The sequence below is a fragment of the Ochotona princeps genome, chromosome 19 (assembly GCF_030435755.1).
Source record: "Ochotona princeps isolate mOchPri1 chromosome 19, mOchPri1.hap1, whole genome shotgun sequence".
Taxonomy (NCBI): domain Eukaryota; kingdom Metazoa; phylum Chordata; class Mammalia; order Lagomorpha; family Ochotonidae; genus Ochotona; species Ochotona princeps.
In genome coordinates, this window is record NC_080850.1 from 39,337,928 (window position 1) to 39,356,542 (window position 18,615).

Below are 18,615 nucleotides of genomic sequence, written 5' to 3' on the forward strand. Positions count from 1 at the left end.
CAGAGAAGCATTTAATATACCAGGCTCATTTACCCACTCATAAAAGGGCTAACTTAAAACAAGGGAAAGAATCAAAGCATATAGAAAATGGCATTTTACTTCAGAACAAACACTGTTGATCAAGCACAGTCACACGCACAGTCACACACAGTCACACACACACACACACACACACACACACACTCCTTCGTGATAAACAGTGTACCTGGGAGATAGCAGGTTAGACGTTTGGGAGTGTGAATTTTGGTGTCACATTTGGCATTCAAATTCTGCCAATGTTAGGCTTCATCTTGGTTATGGGAAATTCCACTTCAACTAAGGCTATTATCAGCTGTTAAGGAAAGCTGTTTCTGTTGATTAAATAAGGATGTTTAAGCAAAATTAGAGATAAACCACTACACAAACAATGTGGCTGCTTTTATGTCATAATAAAAGATATCATTATGATTAGTCTTATCTCTAAAACTTTGGGACTTTCTGTTGCTTTGACCGGCTAGTAGTTCTAGAACATGTCTGAATTTTCTCTCAGTGTCCGTCAGAATCCACCTAGTTTTAAGCAGAGCCTGTGAAGGCCTGCTGGCTTGACAGCAGCCGCTGTTTGATTCTGCACTTGTCTGTGGTGCTGAGAGCTCACGGCCTGTTGGCAGACCGTCCTGAGACAGCAGAAGTGGTCTGTGTGCCATGCAGTCCCGAAGCCACTAACCACGGGCAGCTCCTGGGCACTTGACATTGGCATGAGCCTGGGAACCAAATGTGTATTTTATATAATTTGCACTTGAGGTTTAGAAAGCCTCATGTGGCCAATGGCTACCGTGCTGGGCTGCACAGCTGAGTATACGTGAGGGCAAACTGTACTGGATGCACTGTTCGAAATAGTGCAGCTTCTTCTTCTAGGTAATCCATTTCGTAATCGAAAAATTCTTTAATGTGCCTGTGATACAATTTTTTAAAGCACTCCTTTACTCAGTCAGCAGCCACATTATTTGAAATCCAACGTGTGAAGACTGGGAAAAAATGCCTTTCATCTGTGAAAGAGAGAATTCTCGGTAGAGAACTCAGGAATCAGTCTCTAATTGAAATACTGATGTGTGGGCCCAGCGGCGTGGCCTAGCGGCTAAAGTCCTCGCCTTGAACGCCCCGGGATCCCATATGGGTGCCGGTTCTAATCCCGGAAGCTCCACTTCCCATCCAGCTCCCTGCTTGTGGCCTGGGAAAGCAGTCAAGGACAGCCAAAAGCTTTGGAACCCTGCACCCGTGTGGGAGACCTGGAGGAGGTTCCTGGTTCCTGGTTTCAGATCGACACAGCACCGGCCGTTGCGGTCACTTGGGGAGTGAATCATCTGACAGAAGATCTTCCTCTCTGTCTCTCCTCCTCTCTGTATATCTGACTTTGCAATAAAAATAAATAAATATTTTTAAAAAGTGATGTGCGGGCTAGTACCATGGTATAGTAGAATAAGCCTCAGCCTGTAGTACCAGCATCCCATATGGGTGCCAGCTCCTGTCCTGGCTGTTCCACTTCTTACATAGCTCCCTGCCTGTGGCCTGGGAAGGCAGTAGAGGATGGCATAAAGCCTTGGGACCCTGCACCCGTGTAGGAGACCCAGAAGCAGCTCCCAGCTCCTTGCCTTGTGTTGTCTCAGCTTTGACTTTTGCAGCCATTTGGGGAGTAAAACGGGGTGACAGACATTTCTGTCTCTCCTCTCTCCATAGATCTAATTTGCCTTTTCAACACAAATAAATACGTCTTTAAGAAATTTTTTTTCTGGAGTCAGCTCTGTGTCTTAGTGGGTAAAGCTGCTACCTGTGGTGCCAGCATCCCAAATGGGTGTGGATTCAAGCCCTGGCTGCTGCACTTCTGATCCAGCTCCCTGCTAATGCATCTGAGAAAGCATCAGAGAGGCATGCTCGAGTGTTCGTGTTTCATGACGTCACTCTCCCTGCGCCCGTACTGGTCAGGTTGTATGGACAGTTGCAGGTCCAGCGCGGCTGTTGTGCTTTCCTGAGGTGGAGCTTCTGCGCTGTGATCTTGCAGGTGAAATGCGGCTGGGGGTCGTCTCGCTCTTGAGTCTTTCCCCTTGTGTAAACCCGAAGGTGGGACTCCAGTCGGCAGCCGGGAATGATTTGTTTTATCAATGTCTGGGTCACCAGTGCCAGTAATATCTACTTTTCTTCATGCAGCATGTAACAGGTGCATTCCACCCACCCACGACACCTTTTCAGTTCAAATGCATCTGTCGGTAAGCTGGCTGTATTCTCAGAGGAGGCCAGGGGATCGAAGGGTCTTTCTTTGTGTTTTGGCATTTTTCCTAAAATCTCCAAATAATGAAACCTCATTAGCGAATCACGTAACTTCTTTCTGTGTAAAAATCTCAGCCATCTAGCTGAAATCCTGTATCAGGGTGCTGAACCGGCTATTTGGTCTTCCTATCGTATAGTTCATCAACTTCCTAGGAAAGGTGTGATTGATTAGATTTTATCAACTTAGTGTGCTTGGCCACCTGTACCGCTCAGAGGGCACTGATTTTGGCAGAGGTTTCAGCATGACAGTACTGCCCCAGAAAGGCTCTGTTAGATGAAGAGCTTGGCAGTAAATCGTGGGTACTGAATGTATTCACTGCCACCATAATCGTAACCAGTTTCATGAACTCATGATGTTTGGAACTAGGAAAGTATTCATGTAAGATTTATTCTAGATGTTTGTTTCCATGAGTTCCATTTCTGACTTCCATGATTGTGTTTTGTGAGAATATGCCACTTTTCCCTGAACCTTTAGTCTACCTAACTATGCTTGAGGTTTTTCTTAGATGCCCTGATGTTATCTTGCATGTGATCCATCCTTGGTGTTAATCATTTGCATCACTGATCCCTCCTTTATTAACTCATGTCACACTATTTTTGTGTCTTTGTTCTTCAGAAACTTCTGCTCAAGTAACCATCTTAGTTCTTAGTACTCGGTGTTTTATGTTGTCCTGAAAGCACGTTAATTAGCTGTGCTCCTGGGAGAGTGTTCTTCACATCCACTGGCCACAGCGTTTAGGGCCACATCTGTGACGGCCTTCATCTTTATGAAATGTGACATCAAAGATAGCAATTTTGCTTGCATCATTGGCCAGCACCTCATTATCCTTCTTGCCTCTTCATTCTTACAGTGCTCTTTGATGTCAGTCTTAGCCCTGTGTAGAGGGAGGTGAAAGCTATGTATCTTTGCCAAGGCCACATTCCACTGATGCATTAAATAGTGGCATTATGTTAGGAATAAAATGTAATGCCACTGTGACAACGAAGGCTGCCACTCATCCATTGGCAAAAGCAAAAATCTTTCGTGTTTCTCTCAAAGCAGAGGCAGGTTGCTCCTACCTGATATGACCTGACTTGATGGGGATCCATCTTGGAAAGAAATCGCAAAAGAAGCAAAGCTGGGCTTGCTGCTCAGGATTTGGAACACATGTTGGTAGGAGGAAGCTTCTGTGGTGCTCACTGAGGCGGTGATGGGCTTTGGTCAGTTAGCAGAGGGCAGAGTTACCCCAGGTGGAGAAGGCAGCTGACGTGTGTGTGTGTGTGTGTGTGTGTGTGTGTGTGTGTGTGTGTGTGTGTGTGTGTGTGTAAGGGGGGCGATGGAGGCACTCAAGGAGTGAAGCTTTTCACAGCTACAGCTAAGCTGCCATGCCACCTGGTCTTGTGATTCCCTACTTATTCATCTCGGCTCTTGAGTTTCTTCTTTTGTGAAAGTGGCAAGAATGTTTTTTTCAGGACAGAAGAATCTGCTTCGTGGGAAGGGGTATTGCAAGGTACCCATCATCAAATTTAATTGCCCTTGATTTTCACGAGATGGGATGATGTGATGTTGTCATCATTGGAAATAACAGCAAGGCATAATTTTTCACCCCTTTAAGTGGATAAAAATTAAAGCTGTTTTCTTCAGTGCTGGAGAAGATGTGAGGAAACAGATTCCCTTTGTCATTGCTGATGAAAGTAAACATTGGTGCCATCTGTCCCCAGGACAGTTCTGTGATATGTTTGAAACTGGACCTTGAATGCAGCGGTCTCAGTGCCTGAGCAATTAGCTCACAGAAACACTCACCCTGGTATGTGGCCAGCAGGTGTGACCCTGGAGGGCCATACTGCCCTGGACGTGTTGTGAACAGATAAAAAAAAAATAGATCCCATCATTCTTTTGGAGCTATTTTATATATTGAATTTATTTCTTTAGATACTTTGGATAGATACCCTAGAGACCTTTGTAAGTACTCAATTATAAGACAGTACATTTAAAACAGCTTGTAGAAGTATTCCAGTTAATGAATGTATAAAAACCTGAAGTTTGCTTAAATGATTCAATTTGTATGTAAACCATAGTAACATTTTAACTTATAAATCGCAAGTATAAATATGGTACTTAACTATTTACTCTAAATCATAGCTGGAAGACAGACCCATGAAATGGTCCCTTTGCTATGAAACGGAATGTTTGCACTGATACCTTAAAGCTGAAACATTAAACATTTCCATACTTAATTCTAAAACTTCCTGAGGTTGAATGAGTTTTACTACTGAAGGACGACAATGGCTCTGTCAGTTTGCTGAGTTTATTTACCACTTCAGATTCAGAGCTGCAGACAACCAGGGCCACTGTTAGTGTCGCTAAGGAAACTCTGATCCCGTGGGATTTTAGGGATGTCGTTCTCAGCATGCTCTGCTTGTATTGGTCACCAGGGACTTCAGAGGTGCACTTATTAGCTTTTTAGTTAGAACTATAGTGAGGTGCATGGAACCCTATTTATAATTGCTTTCAAAACTCTGTGACTCAGAGAAGTCACATAGCTAGGAAATGAGAATCAGGTTATTGTTCGTATTTGTGTTCCCAGTCTAGTGGGTCCAACTTACCGAGCGATAAGCGGCTCTTCCTTTTACACTTTGGAAGCACGCTTGCAAGCATGCTTTTGACTGTCAACAGTGAGCGTGGTATACAATAAGATTTTCCCCATGGTGAGTCTTTTATAAAGGTAACACATGGCCAATAACAATCAGTTAAGGTTTTCTTAACACCCCTTTGTCCCTGACTAAAATGCATGAAGAGTTTGTGACAGGGTGCTTTTATAACGTTAGGATATTTATATGTTTTTTTTTTCAGTATCTAGTGTTTGCTCTTATTTTATATGTTAGTAATTATTTTTAAAAATTAGGTTAAGAATGTAAGCTTCAAGTTTGAGGTATTAACTGTCCATACTATATAAAGGTGGACACAGCACAATTTGTAAGGAAGAAAATGCAAGCAAATAAAAAAAAGAACTGGTACACTTGCTCCTGGGTGGAGAAGTCTGAAGTCACCATCAGAGACACAGAAGGTGACCGAGAAGACAAACAGCTGTCCTTGTCCAGGCACTTGCCTTCTCCCCAGGGACTTGAGAGGATGCAGTTACAGTCCAAAGAATGAATGCGCTGGCCAAGTGATTTACTTAAAAATGATGTTGTGAGGGAAGCCAGCATCCGGGAATCCTGCAGGTGTACAGAATAGAAGTATAGGTCTGTATGGATGACTAAAAAGCATTTAATTTTTTTGCAAAAATTAGACTGTTTCCCACATTTTCACAACTGATTGTAATTTGTAACCGAGAGTCAAATATTTATTTTAAATGGCAAAATGTGTACTGTCTAAAGGATGGTTGAATAGGTTTGAAAGATTTACAATTGGTGGTAGAGGAAGTGTGCTTATTTATACGGTTGACACATCCCTGCATCTACTCCAAAGATAGTTTTTTTTTTAATATGAAAAATGCAATTTGCAGCCAGCACATCTGCTGTTCTTATGTAGGGGATTAAAATGAGCTATTTTTGTTAAAGTCTATCAGCAGAATAACAGAATATTAAACCAGCTTGCCAAAAAAGTTACCTATTCTTGGTTTTCTTTCTATGTGTTGAACCTATAAAATGTTGTCTTCCTCTGTGAAAAGGCCCCACTTCCATTTTGAAAATAGAAGTTTTCTGTTAAACACCATTTTCACATGCTGTGGCCTCCACCCCAGCGTTCTGAATGCTGCAGTATGTCTCCGTGTGATGCTTCCCAGTGACAGGTGGTTTTTTTTTTTTTAATAAAAATCACAGTAATATTGGCTCTTCTACCTTTGAAATAATTTTGTCCTCACAAAAGTCAGTTCAACCTCTCCTGTTGCCCACTTTGAGTGGAGTGCCCCCATGTGTATGGGCTAATCAGACAAGCTTGAGTGAAACATTCAGTATTCCCAAGAGTTAGTATGTACACAGTCTCTAAGAAAGGAAAAAACAGAACGACTTTTGCATGTCTTTCTGCTGTTAGAACAAATGTGAAGCACTAAATTCATTCATTCTCAAGAAGCTGATCATTTCCATCTCTCAGAACAGCAACAGCCTCAAAGCTTAAACTGAAAAATGGTTCAATTCTTGGTGCATGTCTGTCTACCAGAATGTGCATCAGTTATCTGCAAAGCTCCCTGAAGTAAATGGTGGCAGAAAGAGGGATAGAGTAGAACGACCCAGCAGTGTGTCAGTCCTTCCTAAGCATTAAGGTGTCTGAATCGCCCAAATGTCTGTCAGTGATTGTGGATGGAGATCTACAGCTGGTCTGTGGGTCATACGTGGAGATGCAAAGGCTGCAACCTCAACCCGTGCGTCACATGTAACTCACATTTTCTGAGGTTTTTGACCATCGTTGTTGCAGACATAAAGAGTGGTGCAGTCACCTGCCGGAGAACCCACTCTTGTGACGGACTTGTTCAGGGTCATGGTAGGACTTTCTTCCTAACTGAGCCAGCCAGGAAAGTAAACAGACTGACACAGAAACAGAAATCAGACTGTTAGAGAGCGAATCGTTTATGTACAATTCAGGCTGCCCAAAGGTACTTGTGATAAGGAAGAAGTATTTATTTCCCGAGCTCTTGGCCAGCTCATTGGAACGAGGAACTTTCGCTCAGTACAAAGCAGGTGCCTTCTGGGTCTGCATGGGCTTATCAGGGAGTGATGAGAGCAGAGAAGAGGGAAGGCTGTAGCGTGGCATGATGTCCCAGGGAGAACCGTTTTGCTCCTCCCTTCCCCTGGTGGCGTGGCATACCTAGTGGGGCCAGAACCTCTAGCTTAAAGAAAAGGCAAAAATAAAAATTTCATGTGAAATGTCCCAATTTTATAGCATTGGCTACTAATTGAAATTCCTCAAGAACATGAGCTGGGCCAAGAAAGCACATCTGTGCACCAGATACGGCCACGAGCCAACCCCTCACAGTGTCTGCTGTAGCAGGCATGGACGTCTCCAGCGCTTCTCGCGACTGAAACATTACCAACTTTCACAATGAAGCTGCCCGGGTTTTTGTCTTCAGGTCCTTTGTTTTAAGTGTGTGGAGCACTGGCCTGGTGTGCAGTCACAAAACCTGTCTTTCCTCCTTCTCTCACATTCCAGATTACAGGACCGGCCCGTGTTTCACTCAGGTCAACAACCAGATGTGCCAAGGGCAGCTGACGGGCATCGTCTGCACCAAGACCCTGTGCTGTGCCACCATCGGGCGGGCCTGGGGCCACCCCTGTGAGATGTGCCCAGCCCAGCCTCAGCCCTGCCGCCGTGGCTTTATCCCCAACGTCCGCACCGGGGCTTGCCAAGGTGAGTCAGCCGCCGGTCCGTGTCATTCCCCGGCCCACCAGCCCCGCCGCCCCTGTCTCTGCTGTCACCAGAGCTGGGGAATGTGGTTCCACAGATGCAACCTCTGACATATTCCCCATGGCCCAAAGAGGCCCTGTTAACAAAGCCAACTACAGGCTGTCAGTTTATTGTTTAGCCACCTCATAAATAAAGTTGTTTCTAGTCTTGACATTAACAGCGGGAAGCAAGTGGGAGGGAGATATGAAACACTGGGGGAATTCAGACATGAAGATTAGCTGTAATCAGAGGATGAGCCGCTTGTGTGTTCATCCCAGTGGCATGCCACATCCCACTCCCACAAATTGTACCTGTGTGGACAAGTGGGATCACATTCCAAGTTGTGGAACCTGAATGCCGGTAGCAGGGAAAAGAGAGCCTCCCTATCTTCGCCCATTGTGCTGAATGATGTTCTAAGACAAGGTGTAAATTCAGTCCGCACTCCTATCAGAGCTGGTGATCCTGGGACAGTCATACTCTGGATTCCCAGCAATCGTCTGGACTCCCAGCCATGTGCATTCATGACCTTCAGTTAGGGGGCAGGGCTGGCGAGTGCTACACCAGCCACCTCCAGTCCAGGCAGCTGATAATTGTTCTGTGTATTCTGCTCCTACATTAGCATGAATTTTCAGTCACCAGTTCCTGCCTTTTCTGGTACTGTCCCAGAATACTCACGGCGCTGGATACAGTTCTAGAGCCTGTATGCATGACCTCTGTTGAGTCCTCAAGCATAGCAGTCAAACCATAGGGAAGCTGCGTTGTCTTTGGGCTATTTACAGAAATGGAGTTGCTCACATCTGAGATGAAGGAAGGTGGTTGATTTGCTCTGATTCAGTCATGCACAACGTGAGACCTGAAGGCTTTCTAAGTGATAGCGTAAGTAATGTTGCAGTGAATATGCAGGGCTGGCATTGTGGAACAGCCAGGGAAGCTGCCACCTGCAACACGGGCATTCTGTATGGGTACCAGTTCATCTCTGGCTGCTTCACTTCTGATTCAGCTTCTTGCTGATGACGTGGGGAAGCGGCAGAAGATGGCCCAAGAGCTGTGCCCTGTGCCCATGAGGGAGACCAGAACAACTGCTGGTTTCGTCTTGGCACAACCTTGGCCATTGTGGCCATTTAACAAGTGAACCAGTGGATGAAAGAGCTCTCTCTTTGTCTGCCTTGCTGTAACTATTTCAAATAAGTAAATAAATAAATCTTTTAAAAAGATAGAGGTCTGCACAGTGTGATAAACGTATTCCCAACCACAGCCTCCAGGACTTTTTGTTAGTGTTCTAGTTTTTATAGTAACATAGTACAGGTGGAATATCCCTAAGCCACAAATTCAAAATGCGCTAAAATGCTCTGAAATGCTTTGTGAACACTGGGATGTGGTGCTTCAAGTGACAAGTTCCACACCTGACACACTATATTCTCATCACGTTTTTTGAAGTAATTTTCTCTAATCTCTAGTACTTGTCACCTTCTCACGACATTGCTGATTTTCTCCTCCAGCCCGAGTGGAAGCTTCGTAAGGGCAGAACCTTGGTGTTCACCGATGCCCCCGAGGCGTGTCAAACAGTTCTTAGCATGCTGCAGATGCTCAGTAAATATTTTCACAGGGAACAAGGGGCCTTAAAGTTGAGTTGCTTTCCAAACCCACTGTTTCAGAGACAGAGACCCATTAGGTTGAGACAAGTTTTTGACTTCAGCCAAAACATCCCAGTGACAGACTCCCCTCATCCTCTGTCTGTATACATGTGCTTTTCCACTTGGCTATTTCGTTGAAGTTTTTTTGAGCAAAATCATTTGAAAGATCTATCATGTAATTTGTAATTTCTGAATTTTGTTTAGGATTTAGTAAAGCCTGAAGACTTACTAATTTGATTTTGTTTATGCATCAAAGATAAGTTTTAAAGTTTGTTTGTCTGAAAACCTAATGATTTAACTCAGAAATAGGAACAAAATGAAACTTGTCCCATAGACATAGTATCTGGAAAGGCAAGTTGAAAAGTTCTGTTTTATTTCAAAGTTGTGGCATCATCAGAAAGTTCTCGATTAAATACTAATCCTCAGTTGAGGCTATTTCAAGATGATATCCTACTGTGATTTCATTTTTCTTCTTAAATTCCTAGACAGTTTCGCAGATCTTTTAGCCAAATTAATATGGAAGAGATGAAGCATGAAGAAATGAAGAAATGACATACTAAAATGTGTTGTAGAACCCAGCATACTTCTTTATAGAAGTGTCAGTGTGTGGGCAATGCCTTAAAATGGCTTACTATTGTTGCTAAGCTCTGGCTCGTATCACTCAAGCCAAGGTGTGCCTGAAGGTCTGAGTCTCGTGCTGTTCTGTAGTGAGACTGAAATACGGCTTGGTAGCAAACACGGCTCCTGTAGAAAATGAGAACAGAACATTAAGGTGCTACTTCAAAAATTAAAGTGTGAAGAAGTCATCATTTTTAATGCATTTTTTTAAGGGCTGGCAGGTTGGTGTTTTGGACTTGACTAAGCCATGTAAGAAGGTGCACATTCCTCAGGGGCTGTCGGCTCAAGCCTAATGGTTCTTGACTTGAGAGCTGTGCGAGCCCCAGCTTTTGTGCTTAATCCCCGTTTAGTCTTCTTCCACTTTATGGTACACTGAGGAGACCTGTATTAACTCATGTGGCCTAAAAATGTAAGCTTTCGTAAATTGGGTGAAATACTTTCAAAACAGCATTAAGCCTGTTTCTGAGAATATTTACACAGTTTAACTATGCCACAAGCTGCCACATGTATAGAAAGGCATTATTTTCCGACAAATGGTTTGTTCTCTTTTCATCCGTAGTCTGATAAATGTAATTGGAGGTGATATTTTATTTAAGATTAGTACTTGATGTTGGGTCTTTGAGTTTCCCAAGTGAATACACGTAAAGTTTCAAAATGTATGTTAAAGTAAAACTCTTAGTTAGGTCATTCCATTTTTAGGGATAAGTTATACAGCATTCAATACACAAATTACTCTAAATGTTTTAAAACTGAAGACTTTCGCTTGTTAAATTCCATCTGTTGCTTTATCACTGACTCCAGCAACACATGGATTCTAAGTTTCTGCTGTGTTCCAGGTTACAGGAGAGAAGCAGAGGAATTTTGCATTTCCGAGTCAGGCCCAGGCCAGGACCCAGGCTACACAGACTTGAATAGGCAAGCATCAGGACAGACCCTCGCTCAGTGCCTGACTAGCAGGTGTGGGTGGCTGCTCATGGGGGGCACATTGTACAGAATTGGGTATTCCTTTAACCAGCCTGATCATGCACAGAGTAGAAGTTAACATAACTCAAACCAGGCTGGTTTGGCGGGCTCCTTCAGTTGTGGAAAGACAGGCTCTGAGGCTCCCAGTGGAAACTGCTTTTCTGGCCTCCTACGATTTGCTGTGATCTGAGCAGTGGCTGCATCCTCCCAGGCTCTGCTGCGGCAGGAAGCTGGAGGCAGAAGGCAGGAATGGGATACAAAGCCAGGTACTCTGTCATGGGGAATGGACATCCTCTGGAGAAAGTTTGTTATCTGGCCATGTGCCGACCCAGACTCCTGAGTAAAGGTAACAGAGGATGTAGCTTTTGTTATCCCTCCTCGGATTCGTATGAGAATTAATAATAGAGGACAACAAACACCACCTTCTAGAAGCTGTAACATGTAGTTGAAAAGCACTAATGAACCCATGCAGAACAGTAGGTAAATGGTTATAGAACTGACACATGTGATTCTAGCAGACTAACGTTAATTGATGAACTGGAGATAAAATTCTTTAAGAGAATTGAAACAGTGAAGGACTTCAGTGTGCATATTGTAAGATATGAAAATTTATTTAAAAAGAGGAGAATCTCATGGACATAGTAAGAATAAGTGCTGTATTTCTGTTTAATGTCTTTAGATCCTTAGGTAATAGCATGCACTTGATTAGATTTATACTTTGATGCAGTTACTCTACTGACAAGGAACTGGGAGCTAAACTACCACCTGTTCATACTGACGTTCCGTATCACAGTGGCTTCTAGTCCTGCCTTCCATTTCAGCTCAAGACTCAGGTGGAGTTCCTGGGCTTTGGCTTCAGCCTCCAGCCCTAGGCATCAATAGGCCTTTTGGGGAGTGAACCCACAGATAAAAGATATGCTCTGTCTTTCTTGCTCTCCCCTCATCCCCTCCATCCCTCTCCGTATTTCTCCCCTGTTCTGCTCCTCCCTTCCTATCTCCCCCCTTTGTCTTTCTTTCCTGCTCTTTTCTCTCCCCTGTCACTGTGCCTTTCCAATAAAGGAATGTTAAAAGAAGAAGTAGTTATGCTAATGTTGCTGTGTAAAGTCGACTCGGGGGTCCCAGGAGTGAAAGCAGTAACAGCAGGCACTAGGTGCTGGCCTTGGCACAGGCAGTAGATGCTGGAGACCTGGCGAAGGCTGGGGACCCACCTGGGAAGGAAGTGCTTGCGGCTGCTGCAGAGATGTGGGAGAGGTGAGTGGGAAATGCCAGGCTTATCTCCTGGGTTTTTCTGACTTTGACCGTGGCACTTGTTGAGATAAGACTGTGAGAAGACCTTGCCTTGTTCCTTCATTGCAAACTCAGAGTTCTGCAGGTGGTGAGTCAGCCGTATTTGCTGGTTGTGGTGATCAATTATTCATCGTTTGAATTTTTATGTCTCAAGCATAAACATATTCCACTTGAATATCTTCATGAAGATTTCAGAGACAACTGGACCTGTTCTTTCAAACAGTGCTTAAAATCTGCTATTTTGGTAAAGATTAAAAAATGTGCTTGAGTATTCAGAGTATGGGAATAAGAATTCCCATCTTAAAAATGGATTTAATTTGATGGTAGGAAAAGCTAAAAATACCATCCAGTGTAGTAATCGTTCTTTGTATACCTTGGTTCCCGCACATGTAAATTAAATTGACCATTTTATAAGCCTGTAACACTGCATGTATTTTTCCATATTTGAACATGACCCCAAAAATAGTGTAGCACCTCATACTGAGTTATACAATAAAATAAGTTTTAGTCTTTCTGGACAGGTTTACTTAGAGAAGTCAGGGAATAAACAAGTTCATAAATAAAGGTTATTTCACCTTTGTTAATAGGTTCATTAGACAGGGGCTGAAGTGATTATTTAAGGTTCAAGTTTTGTAATGTTAAATTTTATGCTATGGGTCCTTATGTATGATTTGAAATAATTCACTGTTTAATGAATTTAAAAACAAAAACTGTGCCTAACCTGAAGGAACAGCATCGCACCTGCACGTGTGAGTGGTGAGAGGCAGTCACGTGGCGGCACCTGCCCACGCTCAGGCCCTCAAGGAGTCCCTGCACCCTTTGGAGGGCTTAGGCTTCCGTGGTTTGTCTTAATGAGATGTACATTTGTGCACTTCTACCTCTGAATTGGTTATTTCTACATTTTGTTTTTAAGTTTTTTTTGATTAAACTTTTGTTATAACTTCCTTGAGAGAAACTAATTCTATATAGGTGCGTAGTGTAGGAGACTTCACAAGTAAAGCCGTTTTATGTTTTCTGAGAAAATACTTTTTAGACAGTTGGAAATTAAACCATGTAATGTTAGATGACTTTTCCTTTGAAAAAAATGACTGAACCTACTAAATATGTAGTCTTAAGATTTTCATGAATCATATAAAAGGATTTATAGATCTGGCCTTCATTCTCAGCCTATACCATAATATTCTTCCTTAAGTCTGCCAGGGAAAGTAGCGTTTGGGGCTGTTTCATACCACAGTGTAATCAGGGTGGGCGTGTAGTGCATTCTACAGTCATGAGGTTTGAAATGTTCTGACTTAAACTGTGCAGGGTATCAACGTCTCTGCTAAGTTTCAGTCTGACTGATCTCAATTGTATCAGTTAGCCTTTAATAATAAGACCTTGAAATCTGTTTTAATTTCAGCACCAAAAAACACGGACTTTGGGCTGTTACCCTTTAATGGATACAGCTAAAATGAGGAGGAAATAATGAAAATGCTAGCCCTCTGGTAGGCTTGAATTCTCTATCTTGTACATAAAAACATGCGGTACTGCGGACCTAGTGGACCTAGTTGATACACACTAATGTGGAGCTATGTATCCACAACATATTCTTTCACTGAAGAAAGCCAGATACAGAGCAGTCTGTGTGGCAAGTGTGCCTTCCTAGGCACATGAGCAGGGAGCTGGACTGAAAATGCAGCAGCCTGTGCTCAGACAAGTCAGCATTAAGGGATGCTGCCATCACAGGCTGCAGCTTATGGAGCTGTACTACAAGCTGGCCCCTATCTGTTCTTGAGTGGACCTTCACCAAAATATGAGCCACCAGGATCCAGCAGCATATCAGGCAGGTCGTCTGCCCGGAGCAGGTGGGGTTTATCTCTGCCATGCAGGGATGGTTTAACATTCGCACATCAATAAATGTGATTCACCACATCAGTGAATTGAAAAATAAAAGCCTCGTGATTATGTCAGTAGATGCAGAGAAGAGATTCAATAAAACCCAACACCATTTCATGTGAAAAACCTTAAGCAAGATAGGCACAGAAGGAACATTCTATAACACAATCAAAGCAATATACCAGAAAACCAACACAGGCATCATACTAAATGGAGAACTGGAGGCTCTTCCACTAACAACTAGAACTAGACAAGCATGTCCACTTTCAACCACTGATCTGCAATATAGTATTGGAAGTCCTTGCCAGAGCTATTAGGCAAACAAACAAACAAACAAACAAAAACAAATAAGGAATTCAAATTGGGAATGAAGAATTAAAATTATCCCTGTGTGCAGATGACTTGAGTAAACCTTGATATTTATGCCTTTCAATGGAGTTGTACGTTTCATTTTAATTACTACGCTTAGTTCCTTAAAGTTACTTGTATTATTTCCTTTGACTCTGCCATGTCTATAGAATCTGTAGCTGTGGGCTTACTTTGGTCTGTTGTGTTGATAATTTTTCTTCCTTTAGCAGTCTTAATAGGGATCTATCAGTTTTGCTTATATATCTAACAAGCCTGATTTATAGTCATTAACTTGTTTGTTTTATATCTATGATTATGAGTTTCTTGCTTATAATTGCTGTAGGTTTGATTTGCTTTTCTTTTTAGTTTCTGAATGTGAAATTTAGTGCACCGGTTTTCTTTGCGTAAACATTTTAAACTGCTCAGATTACTTCGAAGAACTGTTTTAGCTACATTCTACAAATTTTGATATGATCTGTTATATTCCAGTTTTCTATGTAATTGATTCTTTGATCCCTGTAGTTCAAAATACGTTGTTTAAATTAAAAATACTGCAGAATGTTCCAGATGTCTTTCGTTATTGATTGTTACTTTAACTTTGCTTTGAAAACATACTTTGAAATGTTAATCCTCCTTTGCAGTTAATGAGCCTTGTATAGTGCCTCAGAATACAGCCTGTCTGGGTAAATATTCTGTGTGCATTTGACAAGGAGGTGTGCTCTGCTGACATGGAGTAGAATGTTACACAAATATCAGGACGGGGGATTGAAAGTGTGGTTCTGCATGTCTTTACTGATTTTTCCATCTATTTGTTCAATTATTTACTACAAGAAGTGTGGGAGTTGTTAGTATATTGTGGCTTTATCTGTTGAGTTCTGTTTCTGAAATTCTGTTTTCTCTAAGTGTTCAGTGTTTCATGTCTGTACTATATCATACTCAGTACTTACACAAGTGATTTGATTATGTCTTCCTAATGAACTCGGAGTCACTATGAAGTGTAAATCTCTCTTCACAGTGGTATTATTCTCAGGAGCACTTTGTACAGGGTTACTATTGACCCTCCTTTCTTTTGATTAATGCATATTTAGTGAATCTTTTTCATTTTTTAAAATCTGCTCAAGGTATATAAGCAATACAAAATTGGGTCATGCATTTTTTTAAAGATTTATTTATTTTTATTGGACAGTCAAATTTATAGAGAGAAGGAGAGACAGAGAGAAAGATGAAGTAGCCACAGTGGCTGGAGGTGAGCCCATCCAAAACCAAGAGCCAGACACTTCTTCTGGGTCTCCCATGCCAGTGTAGGGTCCGAATGCTTTGGGCTGTCCTCAACTGCTTTCTCAGGCCACCCACAGGGAGCTGGACGGGAAGTAGAGCAGTCAGGATACAAACTGGTGCCCATATGGGATCCCAGCGCATGCAAGGCAACGGCTTTGGCCGCTAGACTGCTGCACAGAGCCCAATGGGTCTTGCTTTTTAAAGATAAAAGCTGAGTGTCTCAGCCTTTTGAATTTGATTATTTATAATATTTACATTTTGTGAAATTACCAATATAATGGGTTTAAGCTTATATTATTCTACTTCTTGTCTGCTGGTCTCATCTGCTCTTGGTTTCTCTTTCTTGCCCTGCCTCTTTTAGATTGAATTTATTTGGTGTCAATATTTTATTTTTTTAATTGGATTATGGATTATACCTCCTTTTTAATGTTTATTCCAAGATCTGTAATTTACCACTTACTATTTGGAATTAATATTATGCCATTTCACTGAGACTAGTAATTTTATAGTAGTATTTTTTTAAGATATGCTTTTATGTATGCGAAAGGTAGAAATACACAGAGAGAAAGAGACCATCCATTCACTGTTTGACTTCCCAAATGGCGGCATTGGCCCTTACTGTGCCAGGCTGAAGCCAAGTGTGAGAACCTTGATTTGTTCTCCCATTGGAGTATAGGGGCCCAAGACTTGGACCCTCTTCTGCTGCTGTCTCAGGCACTATAGCAGGGAGGTGGATTGGAAGTGAAGCAACTAGGACTCGAACCAATACTTGTGGGGCTACCAGCATTGCAGGCATCAGGCTTAACCTACTATGCCACAATTCTTTTCCCTGAAATAATATTCTTGCATTTCGTCTTCAGTGCCCCATGCTATTACACATTTTTGGTTTCCTACCACCTCTAAAATATAGGTTGTTTTTGTTAGTAATTACCTCTAAACTTGCTTGAAAATTATAAAATTGCATTTTATACATATCAACATATTTACTATTTTCAGTGCTTTCCAATCTTTTGTGTATAGATCATAATTTCCACCTCACTTTATTTTACCTGAAGAACTTTTAACGTCTCCTGTAGAATCTCAAACTTTGTTTGAAAAAGCTTTATTACAATTTGGTGAATTTCGTTCTATCAATATTGAAGATTTGTTTCCATAAAAGTATGAAATTCATAGACAGTTTAAAGTGTAAGGAAGATAATTGCAATGTATGAAATGGATCATATTTTAAATTTATGATAAAGCATCAACTTCAATGTGACAACATACAAGCAGTATGGAGATATTATTGCTAATACACACAGTAATTAGTTTTTTCAAAGAAATGAGAGCTAAAGAAACAGTTAGTACCCCTTATAAATATTAGGCCAATGAACAAAGGAATATGACACAGTGGTATCATGTTCGCAGGAATGAGAAATGCAGGGCCCTTTACGAGCAGTAGCGTGTGCAGACCGCTGCTAGTGTGTAAACTGCTGGTGGTGTGACAGCTGCCACAGACACTGTATCTGCTCTGGACTCATATGAAGTGTTTGTCCCCTGTGGCCTGCTGACTCTGCTCTGGTGCACAGCAAAGGTGGGAGGTTCTCTCCGTCTTCCAAGTCCATAGGCGCTCATCTCCAGAAAGAGGCCCAGTGAGGCCATTGATGTTATCCTTCAGTGAGGTGGTGAGAAGGGAGAGGGAAGCCAGCTGGCTTGCATAGTGTTCTGTGGCAAACCAGAGCGACAGATGCTGCACGTAACAGCAAGCTTCAGATGTTAGCAGCACAATCTCCAAAGAGTTTTGTGTAGAATAAGAAGCAAAATGACGTGTATAGCATTACACTGTTGACATCAACTGCAATGTATGTTTATTCAATATATTTAAGAAATACAAGTAAGAATACCTTCTTCTTCTTCTTGCAGATGTTGATGAATGCCAGGCTATCCCAGGGATATGCCAGGGAGGAAACTGCATCAATACAGTGGGCTCCTTTGAATGTCGGTGCCCGGCTGGTCACAAGCAGAGCGAAACTTCTCAGAAGTGTGAAGGTGAGTGTCTTTTTGACTTTGAATCTGAGAAAAACATCAGCTGAGTTGGAGTCTTGTAGACTATTACTTAACATCATTCTTTGTTTTAATAGGAAGATGTTGGCATAGCAGTAAAAGCACATTTGGATTGATTTAGATATTCAAGGCTGAATGGGCTTGATTTGGAAATTACCAGTGAATATTTTGCAGCTGCCTTTTATATCTCAGTTACTGTTAGGCAAGAGAGGAATACTGCCATTGATGTGTTTCCTTAATAAAATCGTTTTGACTTTCAATCAGAAAATTCGTCGAAAATTGAAAGTAGTATAGAAAGAAGTGCAGGTGAAATGTAGTATCATGTGTGATATATGGTAGTAGTTGGCACCAAGTCATATATTGTTAACATTTTAATTACTGTGTTGAAAATCGTTGCTTGACTGGACACCAAATTAAAAAGCAAACAAATTTACCCAGGAAGAATTTGGAAATTGCTTCAAACACTATATGTAAAAATAGTTTGCTAAAATAGAGACTTTTAAAAACTAATGGTTTTCTGGAACATGAAATAGGATTTTGACAGTGAGTTATCAGCTCTACCGTATTCCTCAAGAAGAATAAACCACATATTGACCCGTGATCAAAACTTCTGTTATTGCAAAATTCAAAAAAAGTTTCTACATGTCTAATTTCAGTAATCATGGTTATTTACACGAATGTTGATTCTTCAAGAGTGTTGAGTATGTTTATCTTTCTCTCCTTATACTATTTAAATTACTTTTTTCATATGATAGTTTTTCTAACGTGAAGAATAATTTTTCTTGTTTTTCTGTGACATGAGGATTCTCATGAGCTCCAGTACCTCTTTTTTCTCTGTCTAAAGGTCTAGAGTTCAAGTATAGAAAGAAAGTGGGAGCATCAGGTGTGATGTCAGATGAGAGGTAG

General features: G+C 41.8%; 1 protein-coding gene across 1 annotated transcript in view; it reads left to right on the top strand.

The window, feature by feature from the left end:
• Window positions 1-18,615, top strand: part of FBN2 (fibrillin 2) — a 189,810-nt gene that overhangs the window by 41,964 nt on the left and 129,231 nt on the right. The window contains exons 6-7 of the mRNA XM_058677557.1: window positions 7,430-7,627; window positions 17,569-17,694. Of these exons, the coding sequence (XP_058533540.1) occupies window positions 7,430-7,627; window positions 17,569-17,694 (324 nt within the window). The remainder of the gene's footprint in view (window positions 1-7,429; window positions 7,628-17,568; window positions 17,695-18,615) is intronic.